At 30.2% G+C, this 23273-nt stretch overlaps 2 protein-coding genes across 3 annotated transcripts; both read right to left on the bottom strand.

The window, feature by feature from the left end:
* Positions 1-5200: 5200 nt before the first annotated feature.
* LOC108488330 (EPIDERMAL PATTERNING FACTOR-like protein 8) lies at positions 5201-5600 on the bottom strand. Its single transcript, XM_017792612.1, has 2 exons — positions 5522-5600; positions 5201-5439 (listed from the first exon to the last, which is right to left on the bottom strand). Exons 1-2 carry the CDS (start codon positions 5598-5600, stop codon positions 5201-5203), a joined length of 318 nt encoding a protein of 105 aa, XP_017648101.1.
* A 6838-nt stretch (positions 5601-12438) lies between these two features.
* Positions 12439-16483, bottom strand: LOC108487407 (uncharacterized). 2 transcript variants are annotated; one of them, XM_017791743.2, is made up of 6 exons: positions 16227-16483; positions 16022-16090; positions 14740-14996; positions 14478-14568; positions 12839-12947; positions 12439-12758 (listed from the first exon to the last, which is right to left on the bottom strand). In XM_017791743.2, exons 2-6 carry the CDS (start codon positions 16024-16026, stop codon positions 12705-12707), a joined length of 516 nt encoding a protein of 171 aa, XP_017647232.1. In that variant the 5' UTR covers positions 16027-16090; positions 16227-16483; the 3' UTR covers positions 12439-12704. The 2 variants fall into 2 exon arrangements, with proteins under 2 accessions (XP_017647232.1, XP_017647233.1); XM_017791744.2 differs by having other exon boundaries at positions 12839-12905.
* Positions 16484-23273: the final 6790 nt, after the last annotated feature.

The following is a 23273-nucleotide window of genomic DNA, read 5'->3' as shown; positions in this document are numbered from 1 at the left end:
CTTGAAGAGAAGATTTGATAAAAAGATTCATATGATGTTGTTTTCTACTTCTATTGATTGAAGCTCTAAATTGTAAATATAACATAATATATATATTCGAGAAAGATATTTATTAGTCGGAGACCATTACATTTACTGTCATAACTCCTGATTCGAATATGGAAGTTTAGTAATATGAATCACAAATTGTGGATATCATGCTATTGCATTGGTTGTTATTGGGACTATTTTTAGTCTTTTCTTTTTTGTTTGGAAAGTACTATTGATATTGAAGTATTATTTTATTTCTAAGGTTGAGACGCTGACCTTATTATGGTACTATGGTTTCAATTGGTATGATAGTTACAACTTCAGAAAATTAAGAGCTTCGGTGTTAATAATTGATAGCTATACTGATGATACAGTTATTACAGAAAGATGTAAGATTTGAATGGTTTAATAAATGTTAGCAAAATTTTGACCAGATAAAAGTTCTGTTGATCAAAGCATCAATTCTGGTTCAGCCTAAATCAGGTAAGAAAGTTGTGATTTACAGTGAAATATCATTGAGTGGGTAAACTGTGTTTTGATGCAGTAAGACAAAGTAATAGTCTACACTTTTAAAACCGTATGAAAAGAATTACCTAATATATGAGTTAGAAGTGGCAGTTAATGTTTCAGCTTTGAAAATTGGTGATACTATTAGTTAATGAAAAATATTTGAACCTCTCCTCCGAAGGAATTTTCGAGGACGAAAATTCTAAAAGTGAGGAGAGTTGTAATAGCCCAAATTTTAGCAATGTCGGAAATAGTGGTTCATAGACCACCAAATCCAAAAAATGAACTCATAGATTATATTATTTAATATTTATGAGCCAAATATAGCTTTTAAAAGATTTTTGAAATAGTAAATTATGTTTTATAAAGATTTATTTGGTCAAGAAATTGAGAAAAAAGTATCAAGATCTCAGTGTTATAAATCGAGCCATAAATATTTTTATAAATATTTATGGAGTGTCAATAAGATAGTATTAAAATTTCGTTAGAAAATTTTGACGTTTAAGTGATTAATTAAATAAAAAGGACTAAATTGAAAAAGGTGTAAAAGTTGCTAGAAGAATTAAATAGCTCAATTGTCAAATGAGGAAGGACTTAAAGTGAAAAAAAATCCCAAAGGAGATATTTTGGGTGACAATAGCTGAGAAAAATCAGGAAATGAGTGAAATAAGGGAAAAATTATAAAATTGTCAAAATTAGCTAAATAAAAATGGGACCAATTTGGAATATCTAGAATTCTCTTCATTTTTCTCTTCATTTTCATCAGATGAAAAATAGCCATGGAAGAGGGTTCAATATGGTTTTCATACTCTAGCTTCATGTAAGTTTAATTCTTGCTTTCTCCTTGAAATTTCTAAGATTTGGACTTTTACAATTGGGTCCAACTTACTATGTCATTAGTTTTTGATTCCATGGCTAATTTTTAAAGTTTCTATGGATGAGTGCTGGAAGCATATGATGAATAAATATAGAATTGAAGCTTTAATTTTGATATATGATGATTTTATCGAGTAAAATTGATGGAAATTGATTTTAGGACCTAATTATGAAAGAGTTTGGAATTAAGGTCTAGTGCTAAAGTTATAATTTTCAGAGGTTATAAAGTAGTTTAAAATGATAGACTAAAGTATTGAGGGGCTAATTGAGTAAGGACTGAATTGTATGAACTATGAAATTTGGGGTAAAATGGAAATCAACATTTTGCATTAAAACTATTTTGGACAGCAGCAGTAGTCTAAATTTGAAAAATCACCAAAAATTTTAGAAATCGAATGAGAGGATGAATAAAATATGAAATTAAAGGCTATTGAGTCTAGTTTTTTATAGAAGAAACAATGTAAGCAATGAAATTGTAAATAATGAGATATAATAAATTTTGTAAGACAAGTTCAGAATGATTTCAGGTTCCCCTGTTCTGGCTTTGGAAAATCATCAAAAATTGAAAAAAATAATTAGGGACTTAAATTTATATGTTTATAATCCTAAATGAGTCTACTTTCAAGAGAAACAAACGAGAACATTATTCGAATCCCGTACGAGGAGATAATTAATTTTTAGTGAAGAAGGGTAGGAACTGTCAAATAGCAGAATATAGGTGATTTTAAAGAATAAACTATAAGTATTGGCTAAACTAAAAATTCTGAAACTTTTATAGTACGAAGATATGTGAGTCTAGTTTCAGGGAAAATTAGCGGATCTTAATTTGGAGCTCCATAGCTTAAGTTAAAAATAATTCAGTGGCTATGACACGGATGGATAGCTTTGGAATATATTTTACAAATGTGTTCGTTAATAATTATAGAATTGTGCAACTTAAGTGTACTATTTGTATAAAGATAGTATTTCAAATGATTTGATGAGTAATCTCCAATGTGAGATAGTTTGAAATCAAGACAAATTGTTATGAAAGCGTATTTAAAATACATAGATATGATTGTTATAAATTATGTGAATAAATGATGTGTAAAAGTATATGCATATGAGAAATTTAATGAAAGTTGAGCCCATACATGTTTCTTGATATTTATATGAATTATATGACTAACAATGTGATAAGAATAGGTAGTAGGGCTCATGATCAATTCGAATAATTATGCTTTGCATAATTATGTTGAAAATAATTTAGTGACTATAACACATTTATAAAATATATTCCAAAGCTGTCTATCTGTGTCATAGTCACTTAATTATTTTTAACTTGAGCTATGGAGCTCCAAATTACGATCTGCTAATTTTTCTTGAAACTAGACTTACATTTCTTCTTATCATAAAATTTTCAAAATTTTTCATTTAGCCAATAAGTACATTTTATTGTTCAAAGTCACCCTTGTTCTGCTGTCTAAGAGTTCCGACCCTTCTTAATTAAAAATTAATTATCTCCTCGTACGGGATTCGAATAATGTTCTCGTTTGTTTCTCCTGAAAATAGACTCATTTAGGATTATAAACATATAAATTTAAGCCCATAGTTTTTTTTTTTTCAATTTTTGATGATTTTCCAAATTTAGAATAGGGGAACCCAAAATTATTCTAACATTGTCTCACAAAATTTATTATATCTCATGGTTTACAATTCCATTACTTACATCTTTTCTTCTATAAGAAACTAGACTCAATAACCTTTAATTTCATATTTTATTCATCCTCTCATTCAATTTCTAAAATTTTTGGTGATTTTTCAAAGTTAGACTACTACTGCTGTCCAAAACAGTTTTAATGCAAAATGTTGATTTCTATTTTACCCCAAATTTCATAGTTCATACAATTCAGTCCTTGCTCAATTAATCCCTTAATTGAGCTAATTTTTCTCAATTAATACTTTAGTCTATCATTTTAAACTACTTCATAACCCCTGAAAATCAGAACTTTAGCACTAGACCTTAATTCCAAACTCTTTCATAATTAGGTCCTAAAATCAATTTCCATGAATTTTACTTGATAAAATCATCATATATCAAAATTAAAGCTTCAATTCTATATTTATTCATCATATGCTTCCAGCACTCATCCATAGCAACTTTCAAAATTAGCCATGGAATCAAAAACTAATGATATATTAAGCTGGACCCAATTGTAAAAGTTCAAAATCTTAGAAATTTCAAGGAGAAAGAAAGAATTAAACTTACATGAAGTTAGAGTATGAAAACCAGCTTGAACCCTCTTCCATGGCTGTTTTTCAGCTGATGAAAATGAAGAGAATTCTATATATTCCAATTTGGTCCCATTTTTATTTAGCTAATTTTGACAATTTTTCAATTTTGCCCTTATTTCACCCATTTCCAAATTTTTCTCAGCTATTGCCGCCCAAAATATCTCCTTTGGGCTTATTTTCACTTTAGGTCCTTCCTCATTTGACAATTGAGCTATTTAATCCTTCTAGCAACTTTTACACCTTTTTCAATTTAGTTCTTTTTATTTAATTAATCACCCAAACGTCAAAATTTTCTAATAAAATTTTAATACTATCTTATTGAAACTCCGTATATATTTATATAAATATTTATGGCTCGGTTTATAATACCAAGATCTCGATACTTTTTTTTCTCAATTTCTTGACCAAATAAATCTTTATAAAACACAATTTACTATTTCAAAAATCTTTTAAAAGCTATATTTGGCTCATAAATATTAAATAATATAATCTATGAATTCATTTTTCGATTTGGTGGTCTCAAACCACTATTTTCGACATCGCTGAAATTTGAGTTATTACACTCTATATAGAGAAGAATAACAACAACTGCCGTTAACAGCTGCTACTAACAAATTCTGAACAGACTAACTTCTAAACAAACTAACTACTCCAAATGACTCTTAGTTACTTTGGTACACTTTGATACTTAAAATAATAAAATTTTAATTTAATATTTTAAAAATTATAAAAATTATAAATTATTAAAATAATAAAATTACATTTTTACTATCACAAAATTATACAATTTAATTTCGCACTCTCAACAAATTATGTGCGGATTCACATATTTATTTTTATTATAATATCATCGTGCGTGAATTATGTCCGGACTTATTTGATCTAAATTCGAAACTATTCTAATTATTACTTAGTTGTAATGCTTGATAATGATTATAATTATGCCATATTTGTATAATTTACTCGTATAAACTAAAAAAAACACACACACATTTATACCAGGTCAGCCAGTACTTCAATCTGCTTAGATCCTAAATTCATTTATGCTTAAAAAATTCAAAACGGTAGCAGCTAAAACCCTAAAATTTTAAAACACAAAAATTTAATATCTAAGTAACAGCCGCTGAAATCCAATACACACCACCCAGTTAAGCAGTCTATATCCAATATATGTTAGGGTAAGGTTGACGTTTCCGTGTTTACAATAAAAAATTTATGAGCTGAGGTGCAGATAAGATCAGTCTTTTCATGCAACAGATTTGCATGAAATGAAATTCGATTATTGGAAGTTGGAACACGCCACGTTGGTACTTCTCCAAGAGATTCCACACATTTAAACTTAAAAGTTTTCCCTAAAACTGAAAATTACAGTACCATCCATCTTCCCTCAAATCTCAAATCTCTACCAGTGATGGTTAACTAGCCATTACAAGAAGCTTACTCCTTATATTATATAGATACATACATCAGGGATCAATGTGTTATGAGCTGAAAGAAATGGTGGTTCATAGGATCAAGGTTGAAAGAGCTTATCCCCACACTTGCATTTCCAGGAGAGGAGGTAATAGTTATCATCTCCATCGCCACGGTTTGTTGCTTTGAATTTGTTCCATTGGTGGGAAGGAATGACAAGAGCAGCCATGCAAGGCCGGCAACTCAAGCACTTGTTCACACAACGGGGAGGCCTTGACCCCAACACCATTTTACTTTGCTGCAACCATCTCTCACTGTCACCTGACTCTACTGCCCCAACTGCAAAACCTAAACTACACTATCAAATAGGAATAAAAAAAATAGCTGAAACATAACCCAAATAGTTTTTAGATTTAATTACCTGAAGGAATCAGAAATGTAATACAGAAAATGAAAGCCAGGGTGAGTGCAATGGGGTAAATTCTTGATGAAGCAGCCATCACTGTTTGTGAGGAAAACTGTATGTGGGGAGTAGAAGTGATAGAGCATGCATATTTATATGCGTATGTTTGAAATAGTTTCGATGGGTATCTGCCTGCGGTAAAGGAGACATGTCTCTGGGGCTGATGGCTTGTTCACCAATTAAAAGCCTTTCTTCATTGAAAAAAGCAACAACTTGTTTTTCTTGGTCCTTTTGGGAAACTGGTGCACTTGACTTTAAACGCTTCAAACGACTTTGATCATTGTTTTTGGTGACCCTCCTTAGCTGACTTGACCATCCATTAATATTATCTCACCCGACAGATGAGGGAAAAAAAAGACTAATGTTACTAATAGTGAAAGCAACCCAACAGAGAATTGAGGAAGGTGCTTTAATCTGGGAAGTTGCCTTTATTGTATAGTTAGAGTGATATAGCAATATCGACGTTTCTGATCGAGCTTCAGAAATATCCTGTTTGTGCTAGAAACCAGCATCATCACCCTCTCAAAATTAACCTTTCTCTCTCTTAGGTAAAAGCATCATAAAATAACAACCATAAATATATTATGTTACTGATGCTTCTAGTGCTGTTTAACTCCATACCACAATCATATATAAAAGATCTGAAGTAGTGCACTTGCTGGAGGGTGTTTCAGGACAGATAATCCTTTTTCTATTCCTTGATCAGTTTCAGGGTTATTACAGAAAAAGTTTGCTTTACATTTACGACAATGTGTATACTGATATACATATTTTCTGGGGAAATGGCAACTGGGTGTCGTATTAGAACCGTGCATGCATACATGCATGCATGGATGCAGTGTGTTAGCCATATGGGGAGGAGCGAAGGTGAAGACAGTGAAGTTTTGAAACAATGCCAAGCTTGGCAGGCTTAGTTAACAGCAAGAAAAATGAATGTGGAGAAAAGGGCTATCCTATATGTATGTGTTAGGTAGGTAGGTCTCCCTTTTCAGTTTCAGTGGTGCCTTTTCACTTTCCTTGTTTCACACAAGGAAAAAAAAAATGCAGCTGCTTTCCTGGAAGCAGACCATTTCCTTTCCTCTACATTCTTATATTTCACTTTTTTAATGTTATAAATTGAAACTACTTAAGACCTGTTTTTAAATTCTTTTTAATGCTGACCCTAAACCTGAAAATTCCATATACTTTATCCACTCTGATCCCATATTATTGTTGCAGCTCAGAAAGAAATTGTGGACGAATTTTCTTAACAAATTTGGTATTGAGTTGAAGTGTATATATATGTTTAGTTTTATCTTGATCTCCTTGTTAAGAGCAACAAAAAGTTTACAGAAAAGAGCACTTTCACCTACTAAAAAAAAATACTTGCATTTGCTTTTGCTATGCCTTTTATATGGCATGGACATGATAACAAAATAAAACAAATAATTAAAAATTTAAGTCTAAAATCAACCTAAACATATGAAATCTAAGTTTAGATGAATTTGATTTAAAAATTCAAGTCTAGAAGAATTTAGATAAATGGACATATAAATTTTTATGAATATGTACATTTATTTATCCATGTTCATTTGAACATGAACATTTATTTGTTTAGATTCATTGTAGATGAAATTTGTTAAATTATAAAAATATTAAAAATATTTTAAAAATATTATTAAAACTTCATAAACATTATGAAAATTATAAGAAAATGAGAACTAAAATTATTTAAAATATTTATGTTTAGAATGAATCTAAACAAATACACATCAAGGCTCATTTGAATATGGACAAATGATATCTAGATTCATTTTGGATATAGTTTCTAAAATGATAAAATAAAATGTTAAACATTATTAAAAATTAGGGATGCCAATGGAGTGGGATGGGGGAGAATATTGCTAAATCCTTCACCGCTCCGTAGTTGCCATGCTCTGCTCCACCACTCGCCCTGCTCCACTATGACGGTATAATCTTAAAAACTACTACCACCTTCGTGAATGTTGGATACATCCATCTTAAATTTTCCTACTTACCTCTAATATTAAAATTACTTTTAGAGTCAAGTAAATATTTAAACATAATTCTTCAAAAATATTTAAAGATAAAATATATGAACTTTTTCTATATTACATTTTTACTCTTTTAATAGTTTAAATATACAATGATAAAATGGTAATTTCATATTGTGAAGCGGGTTGGGGTGGGACAAGCAATTACTATAACTTCTCTATACTCACTATAAAAAAGAAAAAATCCATCTCACCCCGCCTTGCATTCACTTTTTAAAACAAAAAGTCCACTCCAATCGAAATGAATCGAATCTAAATTTATCAGACGGTTCAAGTTTAACCATCCCTATGAAGAATTATAAAAAAGCAAGGAATGGTGATTCTATATTTATTGCTACCTCTCAATAGGTAAATCACACATTTTTATAAGTTTTTGAATTTTTTTTTGTTGTTGGTTTTAATCTAATTTGTTAATTGTGGTATTAGTGTTTAATATAGGTTATTTTTTCTGTCAGCATTTAGCTAATAACTTCAATGAAGGATGTAAAATTGTCTAGAATAAATTTGGACAAATGAATATCCAAATTTAAAATAACTTGGATGTCAATTTATCTAGAAATACCCATAGCCCCTCCACAACCCATAAATAAGAGTATAATGCGCTTCAATGCACTTGAACCCACGTCCTCCTACATAAGCAACAATGCTCATGCCAATTAAATTAAGACTCAATCAACAATTTATCTAAGTTTTGGAATTGAGATTTTTAACAATTTTTTGAATTTTTTATTTCTCATTTTTTTATATTTCTATTTTTTTTATAATTTTAAAAACTACATCTAGGATGAATATGGACAAATGAATATCCAAATGCAAATGAACTTGGATGTCATTTTGTCTAGATTCAAATGAACCTGAACATGATTTTTTAAAAAGAAAAATTAATAATTTTTATTTTGTTGATGTGGCGGTGCCATGTCAGCAACCATTGTTGATGTGCACCACATGTGAGCATCATGATGGCTAACTTAGTTATCATTAACAACCGCGTCAACACAATAACGATCAACAATGAAAATTATTGGTCAAAAGGATTGATTGATAAATTTTTAACTGTACAATTTTTATAAAATGATTTAATTATTTTTTTTAAGAAATTACAAAAGCTTTTCCTCTTAAGCCAAAGTAGAATAATAATTAACTAAAGTTGTCATTTTATTTAAAATTCATTTAATAAATAAAACATTTGAGGGGTAGTGGAATTTTTATCAAACTAAAGGGGTAAGCAAGTAATTTGCCAATAGTGTGTGGATTTTTCATCAAATCTCGTGGGGAAGAGAAGGGTTAATACTTTTCCGTAATTTTCAAAGAGGACAGATTCAATTCCATGTACGAATGGAAGAAAAAATTTGAGACCCAACGGGTTTCAACTCGACCCGATTGGATAGGGTCGGCTTTTTTAAAAAGATGGATTTTTGACCCAGGTTTAAGTAAATTAAATTAGTTAAGATGAGTTTAGATTAGGTTTTAATAACCAAGATATTTATTAATATATATTTATTTAAAATATAAGAGAATAAAATTTGTATTAAAACTAGAAAATAATTATTAGTATCATTAAAATATAATAAAAAATAAAAAGTATTGTTCTAGTTTGATAAAATGATACAAGTGGTCTAGCACATTTCAAAGTTCATGATGGAGATGAGATTAATTTTCCTTAAGGTCCAATCATGAGATTCAAATTTAAGTAATTGAAGTTAACTTAATCGTTTAAGACTTTATCACAAATAAATTTCAAGAAGAAGAGTTGAAGCTTCAAAACGATAAGCTTTAGAGTTTAAAACGGAGCAATGATGAATTAGGGTTGACCAATTTTGTTTGTGAACTTAAAATCTCAATCCATGATGATAAACTCATGCGGAAAATATTAATAAGTTTAGGCGTTATACTTCAATGATCCCAATCAAGTCCACTCGCCTAATTATGTTACAATCAGTCCACTTGCGGTCCATTTTGAAAGAGATACAGACATTTCTAGGTTGAAATGTCTTCATAGCATTCGAAGATCTATCTCTTAGCTTCGAAACACATTTTAATCATTCGGTTTCAAGTTCAAACCATTTTAGTAAAGACTACACTGCGTAAGCAGAATTTTTTAACAAGATTATTACAAAAATTACGAGTTTTGAGCTTTTAATTTGAGTTTAAATCATATTGGGTTCAATTATTAGACTTAATTTTTATTAGACTTAATTTGAGTTTAACTCGATGCTTCTTCATTATTCATTAGAAATACAATTGTTTTCATTAATACAGTTTTCACTCTGTGAGTTAGTTTTTTTGTACAAGATTTTTTTCTTATGATCTCAAGTAGTAGTTTTATTCTCGATTTTCTTCAATAAGTCAGGTGAATTCATTATTCATCCTTTAATTTACCAAGTATTATTTATTGGAAGGTTAATTAGAGTCATTAATTGAATTTGTTGGGGTTTATATCTCAAAGGATTCAATTCGACACTTATCCATCTATCCATCATATCTATCGGTTTATTCGTTTCATCTTCTACATTTTATTTTATCATTTCTTTATTTAGTTATTATTTTAAATATTTATTATTTGTTCTTAAATTTTTTTTTTTCTTTGTTTTTGGTTTTTCTTAAATTTGTTTTGTTTCTTCTTTTCATGTCAGATTCGAAATATTTCTTTCTTAAGTCGAACAACTTAAACATAATCTTAACCGCTATTTTTTATCGTAAAATATAAAACAATTAAAAATTATGATATCAAATTGGCACGGATCAAAGCTGAATATAATTTTAACTTTTCATGGCAATAAATAAACTAAATTCGGATCGGATTAAGTCGAGGGTATATCGAGTGGCAAACAAAACACTCCTATGCCTCGTTAGCATCCTTGACATTATACAAAAAGAAAAATATACGTGAAAATTATCTATAAAAGAAATTAAGTATGGATGGGTATTATTTAAACATATTTATACTTCAAAACTATAAATAGACATTAACATTTTCAATTTAAAAATGCATAGAATTTTTTCTTTTATTTTGTGTTTCTTTAATTAAATTGAGGTAAATCTTGAAATTATATATAAACTTTGATTTAATGTGTAATTTAATATATAAATTTTGATTGTGTATGATTTTACACGTAAAATTTTAATTGTAATTTTAATGTATATATAAAATTATAATTTTGATTCAATTGTACACATTTATATTTTCATATTAAATATATATAATTATTTGTATTATAATATGTAAACTTAAAATAGTGCTATATCAATAGTTATTTTAATAATTTTCAAAAATTAAATTAAATTTGTACAAAATTAAAGTTTATATATAACATTGTACGTTGAACTAAAATTAATATTTAATTTTGAGATTTATCCCTTTTATTTATACCGAATCATTTTCAAAGATAGGTCAATAAAGGAAACAAAGTCAACAAAAAAAAAGAAGAAGAAGCAAGATAATAAAAAGAAACATGTCGAAACATGCATTCTTCGATTAAAACCGAATTAATTGATCGAGTCAATTAGTTCGATTATTTGATTGGTCATTAAAATTAATTCAGTTGAGAACCGATTAAAAGTTTTGTAAATGTTCGAGTATCATTTAATTCGATTTGAAAGTAGATAATTAAAAATTAATGGACCTATACTTATTGACAAGTATAATAACTTATTTTTAAAAAAAATTATTTTAACTATTTATTTAAAATTTTACATCTTTTAAACCTTAAACTTACCCTATTTGTCACATCACCTCTAAGATATATAAAAAATTAATATAAGTTAACTTTACTGACATCACATGAATGTCACATTAACAATTAATTATTTTTAATATTTAAATATTCAAAGAAAAATTAAATAAATCATTAAAATAATTAAAAATATAAAATTATTATATTTTTAATTTAAAAAATAATTAATTATTGATGTGACATACATATGTATATTACATAAGCAAAATTAATAGAAACTTTTCTATCCATTCTGAAATAGTTTGACAAAAATACAAATTCAAAGAAAAATCTTTGAAACTTCATTGAAATAAAAACTAAGAAAAGAACATTATCATCATATTTTCAATTAACCGACTGGAAATTAAATCGTTTAAAAAAAAAATTCTATCCGATAATGGTTAAGAAATCTGAAATTTCAATTAACTGTAGTTTAGTTCGAGTAAGCACTCCTAGAAATATGATTATGGCTGCAATTTCTTCCTATGATCATATCGTAATTAGTAAGCAACAGTCCAAAAATTTGTCATGATAGGTGACCATCAAATATCAATGAATTGCCCTAATAAATAATGATGATAACGAAGAGTTACTGAAATCTGAAGCAAAGTAAGCAAATCACAATTAAAGGCAGCAGCAATTCAGTCAACAAAACCAATCCGATTATAAACATGTAATAACTTGAATTTAATAATTGAACTCGTAACAAACTGAAAAACTCCAAATCCACCCAATAGATACCCCTAAACATCTACAAATCTAGAATCCCAGATTGGTTTAAAGCTCTAAAAGCATCTATAAGTTTAAAGGAGCTAATCAAAGGTACCCATAGCTTGTGAATGGGAAGGCCATAAGCTATAAATGAACAACTTTGAAACAAACCTCGTATAGTTTGTTAAAAGCATCCCAATCCTACCTTTTTTTTGCTTCCCTAATGGAGCCTTATTCCACAAAATCCAGGGAGCATACTGAACATCTGGGATAATTTATCATCACATTTGTTCATTCATTGCATGTTCAAACGGATCAAAGCAAATAACACTTGCACTAGGATGTAAGGTAGCCGTAACCAAAGCACAGAATTTGGCAATAAATTAATGATAGAAGATTTTGCTGCCCTGAAAACCAAAGGGCGCTAGTATTTTCTATTTTGGATTAGTTCCAGTTCAATAAAATAGCATGTCTAAAAGGTCTGTTGAGTTAGAATGGAAAAAAGGACACCAGAAGCAGGCATGACCCTGAAATTGTTACAGTTAATATACACACCAGGCTATGCTCCAATGCATTTACTTATTGAAGCAATTAAAATGTTACAACAAGTCCGATAAATATTGATATCTCACCATCTCTCAAATGTAGTTGTACTGTTGTTGCTCAGTCATACAACCCTTCCTGCTCCCAAACATCCACGAGAAAATCTATCATTTCCTGACATTTTTCATGAGAAACACAAATCAGGTAAGCAAGCAATTCATTGATTATAAAAGCTTGCTGGTGCTGGGACTTACAGAAAGAGGAATAGGCTGAGGGAATGGCTTGTTGCTTCCAAGTAAATTTTCATAAGTTGCATTCCAACTGCAAAGCCAGAATTGTTTAACCATGCTGAGACAATGAGTGCTGACAAGATAAGCAAAAGGTTCATAAATGATTGACGGGCTATATACTTGCATCCACAAGTGATTTTCCAGAAGTACAGAAAATGCCATTTCAAAGTTCAATACCTAAGATCCAGGTTCTCTAATGATAAATCTGGATTTTGCTAAAATCAGAATGCTTGACACAACTCCTAAGACACTGGAAAATTATGCAAGCACCATGCACTATTAAAGGTACCATTATTGTCTTGTTGAAAGAGAAACATTAACCTTTTTGATTCTTCATTATAATCTTCAAATCTTACAGGTTACAGCAATAGATGCTAGGAAAGTAAATATCAATATCAGAGAACCAGTGTTGTCAAGGACACAAGGCACTAGAACCCTTATATTGCCTTAAGTGCAAGGTGCAAAAAAAGAGCTAGCTGGAGTGAAGTATAGGGAAATATGTGAGTTTTTGCAAGTCTGTGTGTATATATAATATATAAAGCTTAAGATATATAGTAAACTCTAAAGTGTGGTCTAGTTTATCTACAAATCATGCAATTCTTTTATTGGTCAATATGCATGGTTTCCTTATGGTCAATGTTTGTTGTTGAATGCTCAAATATTGAGAGGTACAGAGTTAATATTATCCCTTTCATACTGGTAAAGGTATATCAAATAAAATAGTGAAAAATAAAAGAAATTAAAGAGAAGTTCAGTCAGGCTAGCTTTTTTTTTTTCTAATACCTATTGCCTTACAAAAAAAGTACGACTATGTGCACCAGGTAAACACCTGATCAAATGGGCCTTGCCTGGAAAGGTCTGAGGCATTTTTGCTGTATAAGGCGCAAGGTGCAGGCGTGCCTAAGCACACACCTTGACAGCACTGCAGAGAATAGAGATGTGACTTAATGAAAGCCCATGTCAGGGGCTGAGAAAAAGACCAGAGAAATGATTGTCTAGTAGATAGTAACTACAAAGAGGGCCTCACTTTACTGAGCTCATAGAGGATATTGTTCTAGGTAAAGCGAAGTGGCTGATGTCATGCAGCACACTTCACATAGGTAAACTTTTCATTATTGCATTATTATTTAAACAATTTTATGATTTGGTAGCATAATTCATCCTTTCCAGGTCAAAGGCAGCTAAAATGTTGAAAATTAAATCCGCTCCCCAGTCCAGAAGATCTGAAGTTGAAAATTTAATGTTGTAGAAATGATGATATCTTCTTTTATGTCTTGTGCCTTTGTATGGCCCCGAGGAAAGAAAGAAACAGTGATGATAACATGGTCGTCACATAAATTAGTTAAATGGAAATTGTTTCATATCTAGTAATTCCAGACAAAATGCAGACTTAGATGCCTTCCAAAATTCAAACAATACATAGAAGAAAAAAGAAATGGAACTAATTAACACCCTCAATACTGTTCTCTTAAATGAAAATAAACAAATCTGTAATCAGATCATTTTGCAAGTGGATGAGAGCTCATGGGAAGAAATGTTTTGGAAGATCTTAAAACCAAGATTAATGAAAACACTAAATTTATATTTCCTGACAACAACTCACTTTAGCTTGGGTTCTTGAACCAATTGCTTCCGATTTTGAGACCTCCTGTTTCCCACCCAGCTCTGCCTAATTTGATTCCAGAGAAGAAGGCCTGCAACAAAGTGCAGTTGTGATTGTGAGATGGTGCATAGACAGCCTCATCTTATTTTAGCACCAAAAGAGGTCCTCAAAGGACTATCCAGATAGGAAGGTAAGTAAGTTCATAAAGCTGTCAGATATAAATGTTACTCCAGACAAAGTAACTTAGGAGCTGAGAACTTGCCATGATTTACAAATTCAGCTGGGCCATTAGCAGTTGCAACACTGCCATGCAGATCAAGTGTCTGGTTGCTTGTGCTGATCGATGAGATGCTTCCCTGTGACTGCACAGCACTGTTGTCCATATCACAAGTGCTAGTGGTCCAGAAATCTTCTGATATGCCGCCTTTCCTGGCTGTCTGACCTTGAACGTTTAGTCCTTTTGACGACTCATTCACCAAGGGATTGAAACTCGGCTTCTCATAGCATCCTAGACAACCACTGCTCTGTTACAAATCACACACAATCATATTACATGATTAGTACCTGTATCGACCCCTGTTTTATCACATGTAGCAAAACCATATTTGCAACAAAAAGCAGTACTCATAAAAATGCAACATTATAACACTTCAATTCAGAGTGTCAACCTTCTGGATCAAAGCCAATTAGCTATAAATCTTACAAGAAAGGCCCCCAAAAGAAGTAAGTTTTATTTGAATACTTAACCAATCAAATCTATGGTTGACTTTGAACAATGATGCCCAGCATTGTGGCTTGGTTACTAAGTAAACATCCCTCAATTCTGGGCTCAGAAATTTAAAGAATTTGAAATTGAAACAGTTACAGCGGTGGGGTATTCAAGTTCCTCGTGTTGCCTTGTCAATTTCTACAAAATCATTACTCGTCACTTAATAATAATAAATAAAAGCAATGTTATCTGCTACACCAGAATCATTAGACAACATCAGAAAGCTTCCTGATTTCTATCACTAAAAAATGGCATAAAACTCCAAGACTATATCCTATATGCCTAAACCAGTAACTTATAACCATGATTGTTAGGAAGGTGAGAAAACTTCCTTTTTCTAGATCTTTTGTTTTTATTTATCAAATACAGGCATAGTGGTTGCAAAGACACTAGATACATATTTTAAAAAAATTTACAATCAACATAATTAATCCTACAGAACCATACTATTAAAGAACCATTACTTATAAAAGGGCAGAATGAAAACAGATAATCAAATGGGCTCCATTTCTTTTCACCAAAATGTTTAGACTTTAGACATGAACGGTAAACTCCAGAGTTGAAATGTTTTTTTTTTTCCCCTCTTTTCCTCTATTGTCAAGGAAATTAATTAAAAAAAAAAGGTGCTCCATTTACTCAAACCCCATATTAAACCACAAAGAAGAGGAATGAAATAAACAATAAAAGGAAGAAAAATAAAAACTTTTCAATCTTGTCAATAAAAGGCCAAAAAATATCAAAATCATAGGAGAAAACAAAAACTAATAAAACTTACCCCATATATACAAAACAAGGACTAGAAGAAGCAAAAAACAGATCTGTAAATCAATGGGAATCTGATTTCCTGAAATGAAACACCAAGACAACCCTTGAGGAACCCAAAGAAGAAATGAAATTCACGGGAATGAAACAAAAATCCACAAAAGACATAGCAAGCAAAATATATATTTAATAAACATGGTAAAAGAAAATAAATTTACCAGTAAAACGGTGACAAATTGGGTTATCGTTGTTTTGATTATGCGTTTCAGATGTGGTATTTAGCCTTTTGCATTTGTTTTCCTTTTTCTTTTATATTATTCTTCTTCTCAACTAGTAATTTGGGAAAAGAAAGAGAAAAAGTGAGAAAATAGTATTCTACAGACTATTATTATTTTGGCAAGGGAGAAAAATACTATCGCTTCTAAGCTTCCTGAGCTGTTCCGTTTCATCTCTCCTGCTTCTTTATCATTCATTCATGCCTAGTAAATGTATAAGAAGGGATAATTTTATTTTTTTACTCCTCCTTTTGGTAATTTTTTTCCATTTTAATACTTAAATTTGATAGCTATATCTATTTTGGTCCCTTAACTTGAAAAATATAAAAATTTATCGATACGACACTCTAAAATTGTGCCGCGTCATTACTTAAATATTAAAAAATTTATATGAATTTTTAGGTGATAATATAATACAATCTTAGAATGTCATTCAACATTTTAATAATAGGACCGATGATTGAACATGTTAGACCATCAATTCTCGATTCAAACAGTTCGATTGGTTCGACCATTGGACCTATAATATAAATTTTGGACTTTAGAGATGACATGTACTTAGGTTTGGTAATGTAAATATGAACTATAAATATATAATAAAAATGTTATAAAACAAGTGTAAGAATGTGAAAAGATGGTTATGTGCTTAAATGTAATATCTCTTGCTTGGATCTTTTATTGGATCGGGTGAGAGGTGTTACATTTCTACCACACTTTATCAAGTAAATTTTATCAATTATTTATTTAGAGCGTAAACTCTAAAAATTGTGACTCAACTATTAGCATGTTTCTGTTTTGGTCACCCAAGTTTAAATTTTCTATTTTAGTAACCAACACTATCAAAATTTAATATTTTGGTCACTCCTTTGTTAAATCACTAACAATGACATTTTTTTATTGGCTTAACAAATTTAGGCCTCAAATGTTTACTTTTATAAATTTAGTCATAAATCTAAAAACATTCAATATGCAACACCCTTAACCCGTATCTGTCGCCGGAATAGGGATTCAGAGTATTACCAAAAGTTACAGATCATTTAACAAAAATTTCGCTTCACATAACATTCATACCTGAAATCAATCAAATTTAATCATAGTGCCCCTTATGTGAGCCATCGAGGCCCAGAATATAGATATCGGGACTTAACCGAGAACTCAGAAAATTTTTCGAAAATATTTAAAATTTTTCAACACTGCAAGGGGTTACAGGCTGTGTGGTCAGATCGTGTGGTTCACACAATATTCACGAAGTTATCATCAATTCATATGAAATAACACATCATGAAATTCATAAAATTAACAAATAGCCACTAAAATTTAGTTATACAAACTCACAAGTACGATTTTTGTATTATAACGATAATCATAATTTCATAATAAATATTCCAAATAAAACATTATATCATTTCTAATTCAACATTTATCAATTATAATCGGGCATGTGATCAATTTATACACAAGTCATTCATATATATATGTATATTTTCCTCCTCCTCCTCTCCATCCACATCCTTAGTATAAACAACACACTTGTAGGTAACATTATCCATAATTTTTACTATCTACTTATGTGAATATTCAAGCTGTCCATTTGTGTCATAGTCACTAAATTTTTTTTATCTTGAGCTACAGAACTCCAAATTTAGATCCATAAATTTTCCCAGAAACTAGACTCATATTTATTTTTACTATAAAAATTTCATAATTTTTGGTTGGGCCAATTAATACAGTTTATTCATTGAAGTCTACCCTGTTCTGCTGTCTGACAGTTCCGACCATTCTTCACTAAAAATTAATTATCTTCTCGTAAAGGATTCGAATGATGTCATAGTTTGTTTCTCTTGAAAATAGACTCATTCAGGATTCTAAACATATAAATTTAAGCCCCTAATTATTTTTATCCAATTTTTTATGATTTTTCAAATTCAGAACAGGGGAACCCGAAATCATTCTGACCTTGTCTCACAAAAGTTATTGTATCTCATGATTTACAATTCCATTGCTTACATAATTTCTTTTATAAGAAACTAGACTCAATAAGCTTTAATTTTATTAATCCTCTAATTCAATTTCTAAAATTTTTGGTGATTTTTCAAAGTTAAACTACTGCTGCTGCTCAAAACAGTTTTATTGCAAAATGTTGATTTCTATTTTGCCCCAAATTTCACAATTCATACAATTCAGTCCTTGCTCAATTAACCCCTCAATTGAGATAATTTTCTCAATTAATACTTTTTATAGACATTATAAGTTATTTCATAACTATTGAAATTCAAAATTTCCACATAAAACTCTAACTTCAAACTCTTTTACAATTAGGTCCCAAACATTCACTTTCTATTCAATTCTTTCAATAAAATCAGAATATAAACAATTTAAAGCTCTAATTTCATGCCAAATCATCATATACTTCCAGCACTCATCCATAAAAACTTCAAAAATTAGCCATGGAATCAAAAACTAATGAAATAGTAAGTTAGACCCAATTGTAAAGGTCCAAAAACATAAAAATTTCAAGGAGAAAGCAAGAATTAAACTTACATGAAGCTAGAGTATGAAAACCAGCTTGAACCTTCCTCCATGGTTGTTTTCCAGCTGATGAATATCAAGAGAAATGAAGAGAATTCTAGATATTCCAATTTAGTCCCATTTATATTTAGCCCATTTTGGCAATTTTCCAATTTTACCCTTATTTCACCTATTTACTGATTTTTCTCAGCTATTGCCGCCCAAAATATCTCCTTTGGGCTTATTTACACTTTAGGTCCTTCCTCATTTGACAATTGAGCTATTTAATCCTTTTAGCAACTTTTACACCTTTTTCAATTTAGTCCTTTTTATTTAATTAACCACCCAAACGTCAAAATTTTCTGACTAAATTTTATTACTACCTCACCAACACTCCATAAATATTTCTAAAAATATTTATGGATCAATTTATGAATTCGAGGTCTCGATACCTCATTCTCGACCCAATTTACCTAATTAATTCTTTTAAATCACCAAATTCACTAATTAAAAAATGCTTTTATATTCACATTTGACTCATAGGTATTAATTTATTAAATTTTCAACTCACTCGTCGGATTTAGTGATCTCAAATCTCTATTCCCAATACCACTGAAAATTAGGTTGTTACACAATAAATTTAACTTCCAACTTTACACATTCTGTCAATTTAGTCTTGATTCTTAAAATTTTTAAAAATATTTAAAAGTTCATTTTTCAATAAAAATACATACTATATTTATTTTCTCTTTTCTAACATGAATTTTATTTATTAAAATAATAAATTTATAAATAAAATAATAATCTTATAAATAAAACAAATTAAGGGGAAAAAACATGATGACTTATACAGATTCAATTTTCTTTTTCTTTTTTAACATTAACGACCACCACGTTCAGATTGGGTAAAATATTGTAACCTAAGGTCGAAAAGGATGAGAGATGTTTTTAGGTTGTTGCTAGAATTGATTTATTGCATTTGAGATTATACTTGAGGGCAAGCATGATTGGAGATATATAAATGAGGATATGAGATCTTGAAGACCCAGTAGGTGGAAGGTTATGGCATCAACTCCACAACCAATTACTAATTCGATGGCGTAATGATGAAGGATGTAAAAAGCAAGGAGTTCGAAGTAGGGGTTATTGGTGCCGATAGTTGTGGGTAAAGGCAATGTCTAGTACTTGATAAATTTCACGAGGACTAAGGAGCAATGTCGGATGTATAATAAAATTTATTATTTATAAAATAAACAAAAAAAAAAAGAAAAAATTTTGAATCTACTTTAAGTTTTGTTTGTGGGTTTTTCTAAAAAAATAATTTATTTATAAAAGTATTATTTTAATAAATAAATTTCATGTTATAAAAGAGAAAAATGAGTATTCATTTATTTATAATTTTGTATGTATTTTTATTGGAAAATGAACTTTTAAATATTTTTATTTCTTAGTTTTCAATTTTGAATTTTAAGAAGTAAAATTAAGTTGATTGAATGTGTAAAATTGAGGCTAAATTTGTTGATTTTTAGAATTGGGACTAAATTGATAGAATCAGTAAATATTGGAGATTAAATTTATTATTATTCTAATAAAAGGGTAATCATTAGTGATTTAAGAGAGAAGTGATGAAAATATTAAATTAAATAAAAAAATTAAAAGTAAGCCAATATTTTTATAATTTACCGTTGCAATTCATCAATGAAAACATTGTAATTGTCCAAAAAATTTAATCTTAGGATCAGAAATGGTAATTTTAAGCTTAGAATAATTATCTTGGCTTTTGCTTCAATATAAATCACCGTGACAATCAATGAATAACTCTTATGGGAATCCCACAACCAAAATTGTTTCCAACCCCCCAAATTTACCTTCAAATTTTTGAACTACTCCTTGCTATGAAATTTTCGGCTTTGGGGTTGGTAAATAACTATGCCTGGGATTTGGACAAATAAAAAAATTATATTTGAACTTGGTGGATTTTCAAAATTTAAGATTATTAAAAATATATGATAACCTTTTTGTTCTCTTTTTCGAACCGAACAATAAATAATTAATTTTAATTATAATATATTATTAAAGAAGCTTCATGCATTTAATTTAATACAATACCATAATTTTCACATTTTTAAATTATAAACCCTAATTTTATTTTAACTCAAAAAATATAAAAATAGAAAATTACATTATGTTTGCCGAGGCATAATTTTTTAAGAAAAAGACCTCTTTAAAAGAATATACCGAAGCAATTAGTTCTATCCTAAATTGTTCATAACAAAGTTAAAAATATTTTTTATTCAAAATCAAGTTTTAGAGCTAAACTAGTAGTCAAATTGGTCAAGTTATCGGTTTGCCCAATTCGATTAAATAATTCATTAAAATCATAAAAATAAGGAAATATTAAAAAATGGTAAATGATAGTATTAGTATAGATAAAAAGATTATATATATTTTTATCTATATACTATATTTAACCTCTAATTGAGTTCGAGTCATAAGTTAACTTGACACTAAATCATTTGAGAAATTAAAAATTATTTTAAAAATAATAAATATTATTATAAAGGTAATTTTGTATTTTTATATTAAATATGTAAACCTAAAGCCTTGATTTTAACATTTCAACAAAAGCACATTTGATTTATATATGTTAAGGGAGGATCAGCTCCTTCAAGAAAAGTCTTTGAAGTGTCATCCTCAAGGACGACGACCGATCCCTCAATAATGGAAGGTATTGTCCCTCAGGGAGGGTTTTGTCCTCCTCCGCAAAGAGTCGTGTACAATTCACTTATTAAATGAAATTATTCTTTATCAATTAACTTACATAGAAATGATCTTAAAGCAATTTTGTAACACTTCAAAATTCGACCTAGAAGTTTACAACGAATCCCAGAGGTTACATTGATCATCGAAGTGATCATAGAAAATTTCTACAAAACGAGTTGTTTTAGACTTTGTTAAAAAACCGTTGCTTCAATCGAGCTCAATCATTTAACAAAATATGTCGAATTCAAATCAATAATTAGGATACGATGAAACATGTTCGAAAATAAATCCTTAATTTCCAAACTTCAGTACAAATAACACTTACGTGTATATGACACAAAATTCGTACCATAGTTTTCAAAACAGTACTTACAGTCCAAAACCATTTATTTATACTCTGAAATAAAGAAAACTTATTAGCTTGACTCAAACATAACATTCTGAGACCTCCAACATGCCGAGTCCAATTTCAGAACACGAGAGTACCTGAAAGGGGAAACACTGAGGAGGTGAGCTGTACGAGCTCAATGTGAGTTCGAAATGTAACAGAAAACGGAAAACGGAATGTTATGACAAACAATCCGCAACCAGAATATGAACACAACCATACATGGAAAACTTAATCGCTAAACCAAACAACATGTTGTTACCAAAACATACCAAAATGCGAATTAACAAAAAACTTAATTTCCAAGTACCATATCACTAACACCTCAATACTCGCATAATCGTACACATATATTAAGACATATAATCAAATGTGTATGAATACAACAAATAAAAAACAACCCACCCCACCAATCAAACACCTCTCCGACCACCCTGCACACCACATATAAGCTAATCAAGCCCAACCAACCATGCACACCACATAGGACCTCGAAAGGCCCATCCATCCTACACACCACATACGTGGAACTAAGCCACTCAAATGACAATATGTAGCTGAGCTGACATATGTAAAGTACAGTGTGGTAAATTGTTGTACAGATGTATTACAGTTGAAACTGCCAAATCAGATCAGACTTCTTTCTCTTCGCGACCAAACCCAAAATTTTATGCAAATGTATGTATGCAAACATAACACCAATAGACTTACAGAAACACTGTACATAACTTACAATCAGTCACACATCAATCAAATAGAATCAAAGGTGCATATATTCAAATGACCAGATCCAAAATCAGTTAACGATACTTAGCTACAAGGTAACATCACTTATCACTTAAAAATAACTCATTAAATTAGTGCTATAATTACAACTAAAGCTTAAGTCTGGCCAAAACAAAGTCCTAATGACCCTTACTAAGGCCTAGCTGAGGGTCAGAACACATAGGAACACAAACAAGTCAAAATTCGACACAGAACAAAAATTTACGAAATAGGGCCATACGGTAGTGTGCCCTAGCCGTGTCGAAGTGCCTAGGCCGTGTGGGGGTCTACACGCCCATGTGAAGGAGGCACACGTTCGTGTGAAGATGACACACACCCGTGTGTCCAGGGGACATGGTCATGTGAACAGCCTGTGTAATTTTCTGTCCAAATTGGCTAAAATAAGGTGCAGGGCAGACACAGTTGTGTGAAAGTCTTCCAAGCCCATGTGCCCACGGGACACGGCCGTGTGTTCAGAACACACGCCGGTATGAAAATCGACTAAAATCCCCAAATTCAACCACCAAAATTTGCTCAAAAACCTTAATTCCTAAATTGCACACGGT

This window comes from Gossypium arboreum, chromosome 10 (assembly GCF_025698485.1).
Source record: "Gossypium arboreum isolate Shixiya-1 chromosome 10, ASM2569848v2, whole genome shotgun sequence".
In the NCBI taxonomy this organism is placed as follows: Eukaryota; Viridiplantae; Streptophyta; class Magnoliopsida; order Malvales; family Malvaceae; genus Gossypium; species Gossypium arboreum.
This window is presented reverse-complemented; position numbering and strand designations above follow the sequence as displayed.